This window comes from Coturnix japonica, chromosome 7 (assembly GCF_001577835.2).
Source record: "Coturnix japonica isolate 7356 chromosome 7, Coturnix japonica 2.1, whole genome shotgun sequence".
NCBI classification, from domain to species: Eukaryota; Metazoa; Chordata; class Aves; order Galliformes; family Phasianidae; genus Coturnix; species Coturnix japonica.
In genome coordinates, this window is record NC_029522.1 from 10,557,481 (window position 1) to 10,575,691 (window position 18,211).

At 40.3% G+C, this 18,211-nt stretch overlaps 1 protein-coding gene across 13 annotated transcripts in view; it reads left to right on the forward strand.

Moving 5' to 3' along the window:
• The window catches only part of PLEKHM3 (pleckstrin homology domain containing M3), a 111,944-nt gene that overhangs the window by 81,786 nt on the left and 11,947 nt on the right, over positions 1 to 18,211 (forward strand). For 10 of the 13 annotated variants that reach the window (XM_032445637.1, XM_032445640.1, XM_032445638.1 and 7 more), the window contains one exon: positions 11,152 to 17,560. The exons of 2 other annotated variants lie outside the window; for them this stretch is intronic. In XM_032445637.1, coding sequence (XP_032301528.1) covers positions 11,152 to 11,329 — 178 coding nt within the window. In that variant the 3' untranslated portion in view covers positions 11,330 to 17,560. Of the gene's footprint in view, positions 1 to 853; positions 9,848 to 11,151; positions 17,561 to 18,211 lie in introns of those variants that run through there. One more of the 13 variants, XM_032445646.1, reaches the window with a different exon arrangement.

Here is an 18,211-nt window from a genome sequence, read left to right on the forward strand (position 1 = left end):
GCTTCCTTAATAGTCTGATTCCTCTGTGTGCACAAAGATGTTAAATTACAAGTAGCTAGGGACTCCTCTTTGGGGGTTTTCAGCCTGACCTGACTTTCAATGACTGTTTGCACATTCTTTCTCCAGATTCTCATTCTACAACATGCATTGACAAAGCAGGGAACATAAGCTAAACAAGGTGTGCAGCTGAGCTCTATAAACAGTTTTCAGTAAAGAATGTATGTGAGGGTGCTTGGTGAGATAGGCTGAGTTAAAAAGAGACTGAGATATATAAAGCATCACATGCTTATTCAGCCTGTATAAAAGGCAATTGCAGATTGATGAGAAAACGCAAGAGCATTTGAAAAGACAAGTTTACCTGAAGTATTATCTGTGTTTGATTTGTGTGGAGATTTTTGGTCACAAAAACATTGTTGGATGTATATTGTTTCCCTACCCTTCAGCTGAGATCAGACTCAGCTTGCAATTACAATTTAAAACCTTCTGGTCTCAAATGGTATTTGTCAGTAGTCCAGTGAAAGCCAAAAGAAGATACTCTAGCTCCTGTTATGTGAATTAGAAACCAAAAAGGACTTCTGTGTTTCACAAACGTGGTTGATATCATGCCAAAGACAGAAACTTCTTTAGTGATTTTAATTGAAACACAGTCGGCATGAATGGTTCTTCCAAATTTCTCATTTTGTCAGAGGTCCATTTGCTTCTGTGCTCCTTATCACTAAACCTTTTGTCATTACCATTTTCTGTTTCCTTTTGTTAGTTTTCTCATTGCATTACTACTCATGTGGGCATATGCACATCTGTGAAGCTAACCAGATTATGACAGTCCCATATTTTCACTATTTTCTGCCATTAGGCTGAAGACAAGTCATTATGACAGGGGAGCTTCATCATTGCAAAGCACTGAAGGAAAGGCCCAGGAAGAGTTTTCACATTTGTAACCATCTTACACAGGTCAGAGAGTTTTCTGCAGTAGGTGCTTGGATATAACATGGGAAGCTGGTTAGACATAGGAAAAGGTTTCAGTTTCCTGGAATTGCTGTCTACCATGTACAGCTCGCATTTTACACTCAGGACTGTCTAGACTTGGAATTACCCTGGTTGTAGGTGCTGAGTTAAAAAGGGAAGAGCAGCAGAGCTCTGAAGACTCTTTCCGTGCTTTCATGTGTTAGTCACTCACTTCTGAACATTCTGCTAATTCTACCAGTAAACTGGTCTCTCGGCTTGGAAATATTTGAAATTGGATGCAGCTTTTCTAAACTTCACCATATTGAACATTTGAAAAGGGAAGTCTTTTTGTGTGTGTGTGTGTGTGTGTGTGTGTGTGTGTGTGTGTGTTAAGCGGACACTTGTTTTCCTGGCTACCTCTCTTAGTTTCCTTGTGCTTTGGAGAGAAAAGTGGCAGCTGTCAGAGAGGCTAGTACAGTTCCGAGGTGGTTTTCATATGACTGTTATCTTTCCATCTTTGTGGTGTCTTAGATGAGCTTTGAGAGTTAATTTCTCCCCAACACCTTTCCCACATTTTCAAGAGTAGTCTTCAGTAGGAGTTTATGAAGGATGGGTCTTCTTTAGATATGTGTATCTCAGAGAAAAGGGGGGCCCCTCTTGAGGGCTGGAGTTTCTTGTTGGTCAGGTTATTTGCTTAAAAGTATTTTTTGTCAGTCCTTCAGCAAACAGAGTGAATACCTGGGTTATGCGCTCCTCAGAGTTTGAATACACATATATTACATACCCTTCTCTCACTAATCAGCATGACACATTCCTTTGTTGGCAAAGGTTCCAAAATAAACACAATCAGTTCACTTAATTAGCGTGTCTGTGGGCTGTGCTTGGCAGACTCTTTACATCCTGCTCAACAATACAGAGCAACAGTTTGCTGCCTTGAATATAAGGGTGGGCTCACAAAGTCATAAGCTTTCTAATGATATTTCCTTTCTGTGGCTTTTCTTGGGAGGTGGCCATTCTGCTCAGAGCTTAATGAAAGCCTTGATTCAGAAGTTAAACAATATATTTATTATTTTTGTAAGTTGGCCCATCCTTTTGGATGCCTCTTCTAATTTGATTCCTCTGTCTCCCACTTTCCCCCTTTGTCTTTCTTTCAAGTATTTAAATGAATTCATCTAGATTCTTCCTAAATTTCACAAATGATGTTTTTTTTTCTGAAGACCTTTAAATCATGAAGTCTGTATTTAAAGCCTACTGAGTTAATTGTGCATTTCAGGGAGCAAATAGCCAGCTAATGTAAATTCTCAACATCTCTGGATGTTGACTGCTGGAGCTCTGGCAACTTTAGCAACCTGAACATCAACCTCTTGTTTTATGTCTTCAACTAAATTTGCTTCAGGCTTAAATTTTCCAAGTATATATAAACATACACATATATAAAATATAAAGTAGTCCTATTGTGTTACCAAGTTTATTTGTACAAATGTTGTGAAATGAGCTTAAATATCTCTGGTTATAAACATGTTTGCTAGAGCAGCTGAGCACTGCCCCTCAGGTTTTCCTAGTATTGCTTGTTCTTCATTAATGTGATGTATCCTAAAATAAAAAGTAATGGTGGAAGTGGAAGAAAAAGTCTGTGTAGTAGTATAGTTGTCCATGATATTTAGCCCCATTTGTTTTATGACCTAGAGCATTCTTTGACAAGTGTTAAATCTTAAAGAATAATGAGAAAAATACCATTGGAATAAGAATGGAATGATTAATTAATATAATTTTCTGTCTAATTAAATAATTGGGTGATTATGGTTAAGATTATTACATGCTACTCAGTTAATAAAGTTATGGTCTTGCCCATGTGCTGCCATCTAAGTGACTACCCTCATAGGTAGTGCATTGTGTTACACTAGAAAAGTTACTGCTTGGTTAAGGCCTGGCAAGTCAATTCCTTGCCTTTTATGTTGTGCCTCTGGATGCACATGAACGAAGGAGAGTGGTTCTTTTGTGTTCTTATTCATTTATCAAAGCTAAACTGTTTTCGCTTTGTGAAGTTATTTGTTCTGAAGATCGGTTAAGACATGTAGCCCTTTAAAGATACAAACCAGAAGACACAAGTTTAAAATAGACGTGCCACAGAACAGGCTTACTATATGAACCAGCTTGAATGCCTTTATAATCTTTGGCCACCATCCTGATAAGACCTATGAATGTACTTAACTTCCACGTTGCAGAAAGTCTTACTAAATGCTCTGGGGCTGTGCATAGATTTATACACATGCCATTTTTTTTTTTTTTCAAGATTGCAGCTAACTTGTGGATGCTGTTAATGGACAAAAGCAGCTCTGAGCATTTGTGAGAAAGATTGTAGGAGGAAAGACTGAAATATACAACACAGAGTGTTTCCAGAAAATACCTTGGCAGAAGTGAAAAGCATCACTTGAAGTACATCATTTTCCCTATTGCTTTGGTGTGTTTAGTGTTAGACAACCCTTCCTCAGGCCTGGATACTTTGAGCTGTGCTAGTACTTTGGTACTTTGTGAAAGAGCTACATTCACTGGATGTTGGTAGTGTAAAAAGCTTATTCAAAGTATCCTGAGGGGGTCTGCTCATAAAGAAACGTAGGCGCCTAAGCAGATACTAAATTACCTTCATGATGTAATTTCTGTTGAATCTGTCATAATGGGCTAAAATCTGTTGGACCAAATCTGACTTTATCTGTGCATATCAATGCAGTAAATTTATCTAGAATGCATTACAAGAAAAAATATACAGGCTTTTTCATAGAGCACTGTATTTTGGATCCACATTAGCTTTAGAGATCAGTTTTTTCCTGCCTTGTATCAGATTGGTTTTAAGCAGGAAGGCCTCTGCTGCACCATTCACCACTTGGTGAATACAGTGTATTAATAATAGGACAGGTGGAGGAGTTTCAGGTCTTGGTGTGACAGCTGGCAGAGGCAAAAGGTATATGGGTCTGAGCTACATAAATACTAGAATCTCTAAGGCATTTCTGCATCTTCAGTGGTTTGCAGGCAGTACATATGCAGGGATTTGCTCCCTTCCAAAGTGAATAATCTCCACTGATTGAAGTGTAATCACAGTGTCATAAAGAAATGCATTAATGCTGTGTTTACTGTCACTTTACAGACACAGGATTGCTGTGTGTAGGCCACATTACCTGGCTTGGTATCTTTGGACTTGGACAACTTGAGAGTGCAGGGCTGAGGTGGACAGAAGTATGGAAATACATGTAGATAAGTGCAGCATAAATCCCTGCAGCCACAGCTGAGAGGGAGCCAGGGATGCACTTTCCTCCTTAATCTGGAGCTTCAGAGCTCTGTAGAGAGAGGTCTGAATCCTACAAGATGTCTTTGTTCCTGCTTGACCCCACCGGCATGCTCTGGTGTTGTAATTCAGCCTACACTACTACACTGACTGTACACTACAGTCATAGGACGATAGCAGGTGGTTAAATCAGCCTACTCTGGTTCAACCCTCTCCTATAGCCAATTGTTCTGTGAACATTCAAAATGAAGGCCTCCTGGGCATTTTCTCTCCTCTTTTTGACTGTTCTGGGTCTGGTAAGAGAGGAGTTAACACTGAGGCTTCCTCTGCTGCCAGTGAGACACTAGTGTTCTGTCTGTTTTCTCTTGTGAGCTGCCTGCTTTTCCCCTCATTTAAGGAGCTTTCATATATCTGTCCACCTCACTGAATGTAATTGACCTTGGCAGAGGTTGCTGATGTGACAGATCAAGGCCATGGAAGTAGGTGTGGATGGGGAGCAGCACCTAGAGCACCATGGGCAGCCAAAGTGGGGAAGAGGAAGAGGCTCGTTTGTTCACACTCCTGTCTGCTTGGGACGCTTCAGCAAGGGGCTCACTGTGACCGTGCTGAGAGTGTTGACACTGGTCTTGCAGTTTTCATGCAGGGGCACTGGGTAGCATGTTATTCAGTAATCTCAGCATGGCATTAGGATCAGCAGCAGTGTTGAGCGTGGACGCTGTGTCAGGCTGTGTTTGGTGGAGGCCTGTGCAGCTGTTGCATGAATCCAGACTATAGGTACTCTCCTTCGTAAGCCCCATCAGTGCAGGCTGGCAATCACTGTAAGCCTCTTGCTAACTGCCAGCTGTAACCAGCATCAGCTCCCACAGAACATGAACTGGGCTGATGGTTGGTGGCTGCAGTTATTTATGCTCTTTCTGTATGCCACTGAGTCAGCCCAGAACCCAGCCATTCCCTTCTAAACAAGAAGCATCTTTAAGCTATGTTAGCATACTAAGAGTAACCCCCTAACAAGGAGGTATATAGAAATGAAAAATACGATTATGCTTTGGATTGCCATTTCTATTTGTGCTAGCTCCCTGAGCACTGAATTAATTGTTGAGAGTGAATTTTAATTTGAGATGTAATTATTTCATATTTCAGGGACTGGGTGGGCTTTAAGTGTGTCATAAAAGGCATTATCCTAACAAGATCCTTATAGGGACAAATCAATGCCATATCACTGCCAACTTTCTTCCATTCATTTACTACATCAGCATCCCGCCTTAGGCAGGCTCGTTGCCGTGGTTCCTAGGCAACTGTAATAATATTGTTGCACGTGTATGTCAGGCATTGATTGCCTTTGAGGCTTTTTTTGTGTTGCAAGTGAACACAATCTAGTCCATTTTCTTTTTCCCTTATGTTCTGCTAAAAGTCTCTTAAGAGTTCTGAAGGGCAGCCTGCAGTACTCTCAGCTGAGCAACTCAAATTCCTTGCAGACATGCACATGTGGATTGTGCGGGATGGGGTTCATGGTGGAATCCCTAGGCAAGTCTTTAAGCTACTGTGGGTTGCTCTGCCAGTTGTCTTTTTAGTAACTGAGTTTAAGGTGGCTTAATATTTATGGTTCTTAGTGAAAGTATAACATAATCTAAGGAAACTATAATGAACAACTCTGTGTTTTGTTGGTTTTTTTTATTTTTTTTCTTGTTTGTACTCTGCAATAGGGAATTAAAATAGTGATCTGAAGAGTTTGGGGCAATGAAAGGCTCCATTCTGCATCAAATCCTTATTGAAATTACTTCAAAGTGAATACCCACACTCAGTAAATTACTCATTTGAGTAAATGTGCGTAAGGCTTGGCACAGAGGAAGTGACAAAAAAAAAAAAAAAAGGTTAGTGTATAAAACTAAAAGCTCTTTGCCTTTCTCTTGTAATTGCTTCTGGCTTACCTTAAGTGAGGCAGTTCATCTCATCTACTATTTCCTATTTGTGAAATGGGAATGGTGGTGGTCTATCTGTCATCCACTGTTTGTTCATTGCAGGGCTGAACAGCATAGCCATGATCTGTTTTGATTCCCAGCTTGATATTTGTAAGCCAGACTGATGCAGGCCATATGCTGTGGTACTAAAGCCATCCTAATACATGCTGCTGGTTGCAGCAGCTTCATCCCAACAGTGACCATGGTTATCCTGCCAGCCTCTAAGGCTCTTAGAAGACAAAACTGCCTTCCACATTACATTGTGCATCATGAATTGATCATCCTCTGATTATTTTGTCTAAGTTGGAAGCCCTTTGAGGCAGACCTCTGTGTGATGCACCCTCTCTTTTCCATGTGCCCCCTCTGATTGTAGCTGTGAGGACCTGAATAATGGCACAGTGCAGGGAGAAATAGAAATATGATCAATTGGTAGAGCAGAATCTACAATTACTTGACCCATAAGCCTGTGCAATGTGACGGATTTACCAGAATTTACGGTTTACCAAAAATTGGCATCCATATGTTTCGGATGTCCAGTCTTAGATAATAATGTGGGCATTTCATTAGCACATAAGGAGTGGCTTCATGCTTTCAGTGTAGAAAGGCTTTTCTTTTGTAACTAGTGATAATGATAGCATTATAATGCCTGTCCAGCTATGGAAAGCTGTGGACTTTCTCTTAAGGTGCTTTTCAGTGCAATAGAAATTATTTAGAGAAATGAATAGTTCTTTGCAGTTATATTTCTTCAGTTTTCAAACAAGTAAAATATCATTAAAACATGGAACACCCTTTATCATCTTGATAGAATTGGTCAAAACACCAAAACAGAGAGGAAGCCATATCAGGTGCTGTTTGAGGAGGCTGAAAGTCAGTGTGTGAATAACAGTCAGTGTTCACCTATTCTTCAGATAATGTTTGAGGAATAGCAAGTTACTATTAATGTGCAGTATCATTTATTACATAAGGAAACAAGAAAAGCTGAATGGCTATGGACTCATCATATTATTAGTTGTGGTATATAGAAATTTCACAAAAGCTGCAGAGACTTCTTGGTCTCTGGCTAAAGAAGTCGTCAAGGTACAGAAGTAGTACCTGAACTGTAAGTTACCTATGAAAACAATCAGGTTTAAGGAAAAAATGACTATATGTAGTAACTGTTACATGAGCCTTTTGTAGACTACAAAATGTTGGTTTTTTTTCTTCCAGGAAAATAGAAGCATTTAGGCACACAGAAGCTTGAAAACAACAGGGAAGTAAAACTGTGAAACCGGCATGTGAAGAGCTAGTTGTAGAGTGGTTTTAGAGAGTCTGAGAACAGTTCTTGGTAGTGGTCTCAGTAAGTAACAACTGGCTGGCGGTTACAGGCAGGAACGTTGACATTTCTTTTCATCCTTCATCAGGGAAGAATTAGCCACATAAAGGCATCTATGTGTTTACTTTGTGCAGATAGCCAGTTTGCCGGCCTGAAAAAAAGCTGCTGCTTATAATTTTTATTTTGTTCTTTACCTTCTTAAAAAGTAGCAAAGGCAGTGCTTGTCTTTTTTGTTGTTGTTGTTTGTGAACTCCACCCATGCTAGGTTTTTTTTTCTGACAAAAACTAAACTCTACAAAAGAATATGAAGAAAGGCTTAGAAATAACTCTGTGAGATCAGTTTTCAAAAGAGAGTATCAATTTAGAACTGCATGTGGAACACCCTTTTTTCCTAACACAGGTGCTGCTGTTTCCTTCACAAAGTACAGCTGCTGCTAATCCAGCTCCTGGATTCTTTTCTTTGCTTCCCCATCATTGTACCCGTAGCTTCCTGGTGGCTTTCAGCAGAAAGGCAATTGATGGAACAATTAAGTTGTTGCACTAGGTATTTGAGTTTTCGCATGTGTAAAAGCACCAGTATCATCAGAAAGGAGCTGTGCACAAAGGGAAAAATGTCAGTCTAATCGCAGAGACAGAGTTCACCAATGCCTTCAAATGCAAGGTCTGCAATTCCAAAGACAGTGATGCTAACCGAATATGGGATCAACACCTAAGTGCAGCTCAGCCCTAATGTGCACTTTAGTGCCTGATAAGCCTTATGGAGTGCAGGTTCCTACATTTGGAGAGATGCTCTGCCAATGTGTAACCATCTGAACACGCAAGTCCTGCATGTTAAATCATTTGAGTGACAGAGACTCTTGCTGCTTTTCTAGGAGTTATTGCATCTGTTTCATAACACATGGAGAAAGAAGCTTTTGCTGTTAGATACACAGATATACTATTTGTCCAAGTTCTTCATGACAAGGAAAAGACTTCAGGGCACATGATGAAGCAGGAACAGCAGGCTGTTCTTAGCACTAGTGGCCCTTCCATTTTTGATGCTACAATGGAGATAAAATTAGACTAAAGGATTAAAGAAGAAGAAATCTGCTTGAGATATTCTAAAGTGGAATATAACTTGGTGGGTTTTTTTTGTTATCACTGAAAATTTTCTCCCAGTGAGATTGAAAATGGCTGACCATTTGAAATAACCAGGATCATTTGAGACAGACTGCATTTGGTACAGTGAAAAGCAAAGACACAGATGGGTTGGGCAAGGAGTAGTCTGCCATCCATGCAAATACAGGATCAACCTTAGCCTCATGTGGCTGAGTTTCTTCAGCAGCGAGGAGATATAAGTATACAGTGAAAGCTCACTCAGACATCCTCTTTCCCTGTCCTTCTGGAGAGCAAGAAGTAGTTTGCACTTCACCTCCGAGCTCTGTTCTTCAGGCTTTTTCAGGGCTCTTCCACAGTGAAGCAGTGCTGTGGGCTGTGAGTTGCAGGGCTGGCTGTTTGCACTGCCTCTGCTGAGTGCCTCACAATGTGGGGTCCCACCCAGTCAGAGCTTTGGCTGTTGTTCCGCTACTAATAAATAACTGTGCAGACTTTTTTTCCCTCTTTTGCTTTTGAGCAGGATGAAAGAAGTTTGTTACTTTTTTTCCACTGCTTACTTCTGAAACATGAATTCATATTAATTTAAACACCGTAAATCATTGTTTTCTCTGTTGTTGGCCTTTTGCTGGGAGGAGCAGGTGTGCTGACTCCTTTAATCCTTCTGGCAACCATTCCAGCAGCAAATTTTGATAACTTTTGTCACCTCATCAAGTGCTGTGAAGAAATACTGAATGAGCATAGGGAGTGGCAGTGCAAAAGCACAAAATTACACTGCTCATCAATCATTATCCTCTAGCAACTTCCAGAGTGCAGGGAATTGCTGACTAACAAGGGAGAATTAGCCTGATAAAATCACCATTAGTGTCAGGTCAGAATGATGTAAAGTTTTAAAGACATGTCTTTCTTCTTTGTCTTTCCTTCATCCATTAGTGTGTCTGTTGGTTGAGATCCCAGTCCAGCAAAGCACATAAGTGCATGCTTAATTTTACTCGAATCAGTAATCGCGAGGAGCTCGCTGTGATGCTACTCACAAGCACATGTTTATGTGTTTCACTGGGTCAGGGCCATAACATACTTCATCATTTGTGTGCTCAGAAAGAGAAATATCTCCGTGTGAGCCAATTTCTTGCTTCAAAAACAGTTTCAGACTCAACAGCTGAACACATTAATAAGAGTACGTCAAGTTCTAGCACAGGCAGAGCATAGTAGTTAGTATTGTATTTAAGTTCTTTAACCTTGCTAGTTGAATTCTGTCAATTTGTGCAAGCTAGAAATCTGCCTCTCTGACCTCTGTATAGCCATCTCAAAGCTCATCTGCTACTGAATTTAAACTGTTTGGACCCAGAAGTAAATCCTAAAGCCAGTTCAAGAACCACTTTTTAAAAATTCTAGCTGAAATGTGGACATGGCTATCATAGTTAACAAAGCAGGTTGAGAACTTACAGAGTTCTCTGAAGCTCTTTCCAGACTGCATGCCAAATATTGATATTTGTTTTAAAAGTGGCTTTTATTTGTCTTATGGCTTCTCAGCATCTGAGGCTCTTTGCTTCGTTTTTTTTTTTTTCTACAATCTTGATAACTTTAACCTTATTTCTAACAAAAAGGAAGAAAAAATCCTCAACAATAAAAGAAACAAACAAAAAAATAGTAAGAGCATAACAATGGATGCCAAGATTTGCATACAGACATTTGACTCTGGTAGCTGTGGATAAGGAGAGTGAGGCATTGCAAGACTCCCCACAGAAATCACCAGCCTAACCAGCACTCCTCATTTAAATTCAAGAACTGCTCTAAAGTTTGATGTTTTGTTTCTTTCTTTGTTTGATTACACAACAGTAATCTATGACTTTGTACTTCTGACCCTGCCATCCATTTATTCATTTATTTTCATTTGGTTATGGAACTACATCTATGCAGTGACTCATATGTCATTGTACAGTTATTTGCATAGAAAAGCTGAGAAAATGTCCATCTGCTCAGCTCTAGCACACTCTGCAGTTGCCAGATATTTCATTGCTCCGTAGCTAAGTAGAATTGGAGGCTTGATCTACTATGACGTTACATCCATTACCATCCAGTCTGGTTCTTCTGTGGGATACTTCTGCCAGAACAGCTGACCCCTGGAACTTCATTGACTAAACTGTCACATCTTGACTGTTCCAAATGCTGAAATGTCATCTTATTGGAAATGAGTAATGTTATTCTTCACTTACAGAACAAAGTAGCAAACTTCTCTTTCATAAATCAAAAATGATATCTATCCTGTGATAGCCTGAATGTTAATTAATAAGAAGAGATAAATATTAACCTTTGTAAAGTGAAGTAGAAGCACTGGGACAGATTCTCAGCAAGTGCATATAGATGCAAGTACTCCTGAGTAACTTTACACCAGCAGAGATGTGAGCAAGACGCTGCACTTTGATACTGTGCACTTTTGAAATGTAGCATGTTCTTTGAGCTACCAGAACTGTTTGAAGGAATGTCTACTGTCCACAGTCCATTGAAGTCCATTGCATGCTCTGGTCTTTTCATTCAATTTTGACGCTAATTTGTGTTTGCAGGTGTGAAAGCTGTGGTGCTGTCTTCCACTCTGAATGCAAAGTGAAGGCTGTACCATGCCCCAGGTGTGTGCGTAAAGAATTGCAGAAGAAGCAGAAATCCTTCTGGAGGCGACTGAACATGGATGAAAACTTTGAAGAGTCTTGCAACATGTTCGAGCTGTCATATCAGAACACATGAGTTCCTTAAGGCAGTGGCCAGCCTGAAGAGAACCTCTTCCCCAGCTACCAGCTCAAGCAACCTCTCAGCTTAGCTGGGCAGAAATCTTTTTTGCAGAATAATATTTGATCTTCTTCAGCTATCAATAGCAGCTGCCAAAGTTGCTGCAAAGCCTTGTCGGCTTTAGATTATTGGTGGCTGAACTGCATTTTGCATTGAAGTTCAGCTGCTAACTCTCATGCAAAACATGGTTTACTTGAAATGCTTTATGTCTAGCTAATTAAGCACCTATCTTTTTCTTTTCCACCTCTGGAGAAGACTTTTTCTCAAGGCAGGAAGTATTTGCTGCCATTAATGTATTATTTTTAATGTTGTTCATTTAAAACTGACCAATCATCTACTTATTTATGTCTATTATTTATTAGCCCTGGCAGAGATCCTGGTAAAGTATGTCACAGAATAAGGCAGGAATGAGTTTAAGCCCACCCATTCCTTTTGATATGGACAGAATAATTTATTTAGTTGTGTTTACATATTTATAACAACCACAGTGGAATATTACATAAGCAGATAAGCAGGGTGTTTGCTGCTGGCTTTTGGTCATGCTTAGTTTATCTGTCAAGTTGTGTCACCAAAATCCATTCTGCTTTACACTGCTTGTTCTTGATGTGTGTGGGGTCATATCCTTATCTCCAGTAACATGACATTCCAACCTCTTGCTAGTCTCATGTTTGAAGAACTTTTAACTGTCCATGTTAATTTTGTTTTTGTGAGGTGAAATTTACTTTGCGTGTTCATCTGACCTGAACCTACTATACCAATAGTTGGGGAAGTGTTCTTGCCCAGATTACCTAGAAGATACCTCCAAGTTTGTGAAACATTAGTTTGCTGTGTTCATGTCCATTGTGTGTCCTGTGTTCTCTGGGAGCTCTAGGGGATTTTATACTTCTCTAGTGATTTCTCCAGTAGAGAGCAAACATCCTCAAGGTATGGTTTTGCTTCGTACACGTGGAACACAGGGAAGTACTAAACATGAAAAATTACATATGTTATGAAAGAGAGGTATGTGAATGGATTTGACTGTGGTGATGCATATCGTCGCTGCTAGTGTTCAGTTCATATGATTTCACCTTTAGTGAGGATTTAGAGATCTTCATGATTCCAGCTCATATTCTTCACTTTTTCTTCAGACCCTGCGGTAATATGTGTATTACATACATATTAGTGCATTCATATATATATACACGCATATATATATATACAGAAAGCAAATACGGTTTCAGAAGAAAAAAAAGCTAGTTACGTGCATGTGCATTTTTCTTCTCTCACATAGGTTTGTTAAAACGCAAAATACTGATCTTTGTTTCCTATATGATATGCAGGCTGTTGTATTCAAGGCAGAAAGCAGTACTGATCATTGAAGCAGCTCGCTAATTGCTAAGTATTTTACATAAAAGAACAGGGTACATGCTTACTTTAGAGACTAGAAAGCTACAAACAAACTGCCTTGTACTGGAGTGTAAGTGGTTGCTTTTTCCAGTGTCCTGTGAAGAAAGGAGCTGAATCTGAGCTTTCTCAAATTTCAGCACAACTACTATATATATAGAAGCATGTTTAGATCTGTATATGCTAGATAACCAGTGCCTTTCTTTTCCAGAAGCCTTTCTCCCAGTGGGACTCTTTGGAAGGAAGTGAGGGTTTTTCCATGCTCTTGGCAGAGTAGTACAGGGATTCCTATATTTAATAAACTTGGTGAGTGATGCACCTTTGTCACTAAAATTAATACTTCCCTTACACAGGGACATCTGTGTTTCACGCAGCTCACTGTTCTTCATGTGAAATGAGTTACTTTCAGCTGTCATCCTTAAGGATATAATGTTCCTTCCAAGTCCATTCCCATGTGAAGAACTCCCTGCATGTTCATATATGCAAACACTGAGCAAGTCTTGTGGAATTAGTCATGTAAACAGGAACTACAGTGGTACTGGCTGAATAAACAGTACACTCCCACGTTTTTCAGTGTGTGTCACTACAGCCGGTCCTGTGGTAAAGCCAGTAGCTCAGACTGTCGGAATCTGGCAGGTACTGTTTTGATTTAGCCCTAGACTAATGATGGGTCATTAAAGAAAAAAAAAAGTTTTCTATGTCATAATGCTTTGTAACTCGAGATACTTTATTGCACCAGTTCGCGTTCTGATTTAGAAAAGTGTTCTCGTGTGCACTGTGGAATACCCTACATCAAGGATCAAGCATCAGGGAATCAAAGTTAAGGCATTGCAAAGTATTGATTTTATAGATACCATGATATCTAAAGTGTCAGTGATGTGGGTGGCTAGATATTCTACTTAAATTCTGGCATAACAATGGACAGATTTTGAGTTAATCTCAGTTTGTGCAGCTATTGCAGAACAGTGTTACTTTGTTATCTGTGATTTAGAGGGGAAAAAAGCATTTGTTGTCAGAAAATTCATTGGAATTAGTGGTGAGTCTGGAACCTCTGCGTTGCTAACAACAAAGAGCAGAGCAAAAGTATGTTTTTCTATATGCAGCATCACCCAGAGCTTTTTGTGAACGGATAATGTACAATATACATTGGATATTACTATTTTTAATCCAGTGTAATTGTAAATGAGATGGTTTCTAAAATGGATGCATGTTTCCATTTTGAACAAGTAATAGAGCTTCTTCCTGTAGCTATAGAAGCAGACTGTAAAGTGGATGCTTTCCTCTCAGGGTTGCCTAGCTCCTATCCAGAAGAAGTTATTCCATATGGATGAGTAGGATGCAGTCTTCTGTTCCTGCCTTTCAAGAGCATAAAGGCCTGGTCCTGCCTTCAGGAATTGTTGGTGAAGTAGGAATGAGCCTTGTTCAATTTTTAGGGCTGTAGGGTGAAAGAATAAACAGAAACTGCCATTCACGTTGCTAACTCATAAAAGACCTCAAAAGGATGGTTTTCCTGCTCGCTGGAAGCATTGCCTATGATTCTGTAGGTGGTCTCGATTTTGTATAGCACTGTATCTTGCATGGCTGTCTCTGCTAATGTAATGTAGTGGTGCACACTGGTCACCAGTGTACTGTTTTCCCATTCTGCAGCATTGTGCATGCTCTGCAGACTTTTAGGTGGGTACCAGCTGGAAGAGTACCTAGGGCCTTTCCAGGTTATGTGTATCTGTCCACCATGCACATGCACAGAGATGGAATTTGTGTATATGCATTTCTAGTGCCATCCTGCCCACGCAAGAAATAAATTTGAACAGTAGCATTTCACTGCGAATCAAAAACAAAATGAGCTGTTTGTGTCCTTCACAAAGAAGGTGCTGCCTTGACTTGAGAAGGAGGTGGAGGAGTTGATCTGTAGGTCCAGTTACTGCTCTTACTTGGTTGTCCAGAACTTACAAATCCCTGTAGAAATAGAATGCTTCACTGCAAGGGACTGTAGCCTGACTTTGCAGCTGCTTAGGAAGTTATCATCTCAGTTTAATTAGTCTGAGATTATTTAATGCTGGATACTGTAGATAAACTTACCCAGTTCTCCCTCTTTTCTTCTTTAACCCAACCTTCTAGCTTTTTAATGTAGATAAACACCTACCTGGAGGGTGCAAACTGCAGCTTTTTTGATATTATCAATCTGCAGATGAAGAATTTTGGATCCCCTATGCAGGAGTTTTCTTCTTTTCTTTGTCTCTCTTATTTGGTGAAAAATGATGGTTTTATGGTGTGACACAGTGTCCTGGCTGGCAGGGCTGATAGGAACTGTCATTTGTGAGGGTTTCTGATAAAAATAAGAGCAGATGCTTTTTGGTGAGGAACTTGCATTCTGCACAGTACACCCTGTCAGAAGTGAGTTGTGAGAGTACTTCTAGAGCTGCTCATATCAAGGCTCCTCTTAGTAAATAATACTAGGATACTGCATGCATTAAAATGGATTTATGACAGTGTCCTAAAGGGCTTTAAAAAAATAAAAAAATAAAAAAATACAGAGGATGTTTGATGATGGGGAAGCTGCGCAGTTGTACTTTGCTTATTCCCTATAGCAACAGAAGCCACTGAATTTCCTGGGCTTTCCAAGGTCATGATCTGTACTCCAGCCGACTGTTGATCTCACTAAAAGAAATGTAATTGAATAATCATTATAATCTTATCTCTTGTTTCTGCTGCTCAGCTGCAAGCCAGTCCCCCCTTCCTTTCTTTCTTTCTGTCTCTGTCCCTGCCTTGGCTCACAGTGCTGAGCCTACAGCTCGGCTTCAGCTTCGTAGCTGATGACTTTGCTTTTGAGCTAGTCAAGTTCAATCATTTTCTCATTCATAATTTGCCTTCCAATTTTCCTTTCCCAGTAGGAGTGCCTTACAGTACTGTATATTAGTTTCTATCTTCCTGTTTTGGATTTCCTGATTGAATCTGCTGTTTGATTAACTTGTAGGCTTAAACTGAAACTCTCCTGTGGCTGCACATGCTCTTTTGCTGGGGCAGCTGAGTAAATCAGTTTGCTAGTTCTGTCCTCATGAAGTAAGCCCTGCAGACTGTATATACCAGCTCTGTAGATGCCAAGCTGCATGGAAACTCCTCACTTTTGCTTAATTTGGTGCCTTAAATTTTCAACAATGAAGAATTTAGTCAGGAATGCTCTGCCATGATGGAGCATGTTTGGTGTAAGAGCTCTAAACCCTTGCTCATGGCAATTTCCGTCTGGCTAGGAGTGGTTACCATAAAATTTGTTTACTGTCTGTGCTTGGAGAGGGAAATGTGAGAAAAGATAGCATGGAAGGGGTCATTGTTTTTATTACCTTCATTTTGGAGACTAGCTGGGCTTTTTTTCATTCACAAATGAGGTTGTGCTAATGTGAGAACATCAGAGCTGTGGATATATAATAACAGCAAGCACTGGGCATTAAAGCAGGGTCAGGTAATGTTCAGCTTTGCTCCTCCTGGAACCACTGGCTGGCCCGTGTTATGTGATGGGAGTATCCTACATGGTAAAGCTGGGTTCACGACTGTGGCAGTAAGGGCATTTCCTCAAACTGTAGTTTTAATGCAACCTTTTTTCATGAAGGTTAACGCACGGGTGTTTTTGTTGGCATTACTTTAGGGAGAGAGTTGACCTGCTTAAATCTGAGCATTATTTGCTGAAGACTACAGCTAATTCACATCTGTGTGTGTTCATCTTGGGCACGTGTCTGTACTAACTGGGATCTTTTAAGGCCACTTTTGACCCCAAGTTGCAGGATCCCCATTTGGCAGTGGCACTGTTTTCCCTGCACTTTAGTAGTGTAGTCTGCAGACAGCCTGGATGACAGTGTGTGATGTCCTTATTTACTTGAAAACCCTGGTACGCACACACCAGCTTGGGTCATATCTTAATATGCAGGTCTCCTCCTGGTCCCTAATGTGGCCATTAAGTCAACTTAGAATGCCACTTGTGGGCATTGTTGAAGAAATTCGGGTCTAGAAGGCTATTAACTATCCAGGACCAACGTCTATTAGGTCTCCTATACATACACAGCTATAAGTGGTTCAGTTACTTATTTTTGTCTAATATGTGTGTTGAACCAGTGTAAATCATTGAATGCGTAGCACTGTCCTGGTAGAGAAAGGATTTATTTCAGTTTCACTTATGCACTTGTCTATGAAGTTGATCTTGCCTCTACCGAAGTGTTTTCACACTGATTTTGAGTGGCACTGATACCTCTGATGCTAGGTAGGCTTATACCAGGCCCTTCTGTACTTGAGCTAAGCAAAAGTAAGAATTAATGAGCAAAATGCACGTTTGAAGAGGTAAAGGCAGTTTCCAGATAAGCACCAGTTGAGTTGAAGCAGTTTGAGGCCAAGGGAAGCCAAGCATGATAGGCAGAGCTCAGGGTTTGGTACTGGCCCTTTTGGCCTGGGCTTACTTCCCACCAGCACTCCAGCTCACCTGCAGCACCGTAAGTTTTTTGAAAACCATTATATGTGTGTGCTACTCCATTTGTTAATTTATTGGCAACGTTGTTGTGTGTGTTTCATTGGTCTTTTGTTTATTTTGTGGTTTTTGTTGTTGTTTGGATGTTGTTGTTTTACTTTTGACAAGGATTTTGTTTAAATTATCTGCAACTACTAGGCAATACTTTTAATTTATTATTGGTGTATAATAATGTAATTTAAATTCAGTGAGTTGAATTGCTTGTTGATACCTGAGCAGGGTTTATTTGGGTTCACTTTTGGCAGCATCAGAGCACCGGTCCCTTCTGTATAAAGGCATCTCTCAATAAACACTACAAAAAAAAATTACTCCTCTCCTTTTTAATGCCTTCTGCTGTGTACTGCACCATGTGCAGGACAAGTTTTGTAAGAGTGCTAGTTCCCTTATAAATACTTAGTTCTTGATAAGAGTCTTCAGAATCTAAGTAAATTATGATATTTTTATTGGGTGTGAGGCAGAAGGTCTCTGGAAATACCGTCAGTGACTGCATCAGGCTTTGTGTGTTTGAATTTACATTTAGGTCTCTTAAGTGTGTTTGAAAGCCACAAATGGATAGATTTTTAAAGGTGCTGAGCCCCAAAACCTTCCAGGAAAACCCACTGGGAGTTGTATTTTGGCACTTCTGGGTAAGCAGCTCATTGGAGCCGTGGGGAGGCTGCTCTCCACTGCGTGGCTGCCATGTGGACCTCTGCCTGCAAGCTGCAGGTAAAAAAAACCTTGGAGCCTAAGTAAGAGAAGTACTTCCAAGCTCACTGCAGGGCCCACTGAAAGGCTGAGAGAACAGGATTTTGTCTATGGTGTGTTTTCCTGCTTACACAGCTCTCCATCTAATGGATGGAGGAGGAGGTCTAGTTGCATTCTTGGGGGCTGCTTCTCCCAGTGCACCAGGCAAGAAGCTTCAGCAACTAGGGCTGTGGTTTTGGTGTTGAGCTGTGGTAGAACTTGCA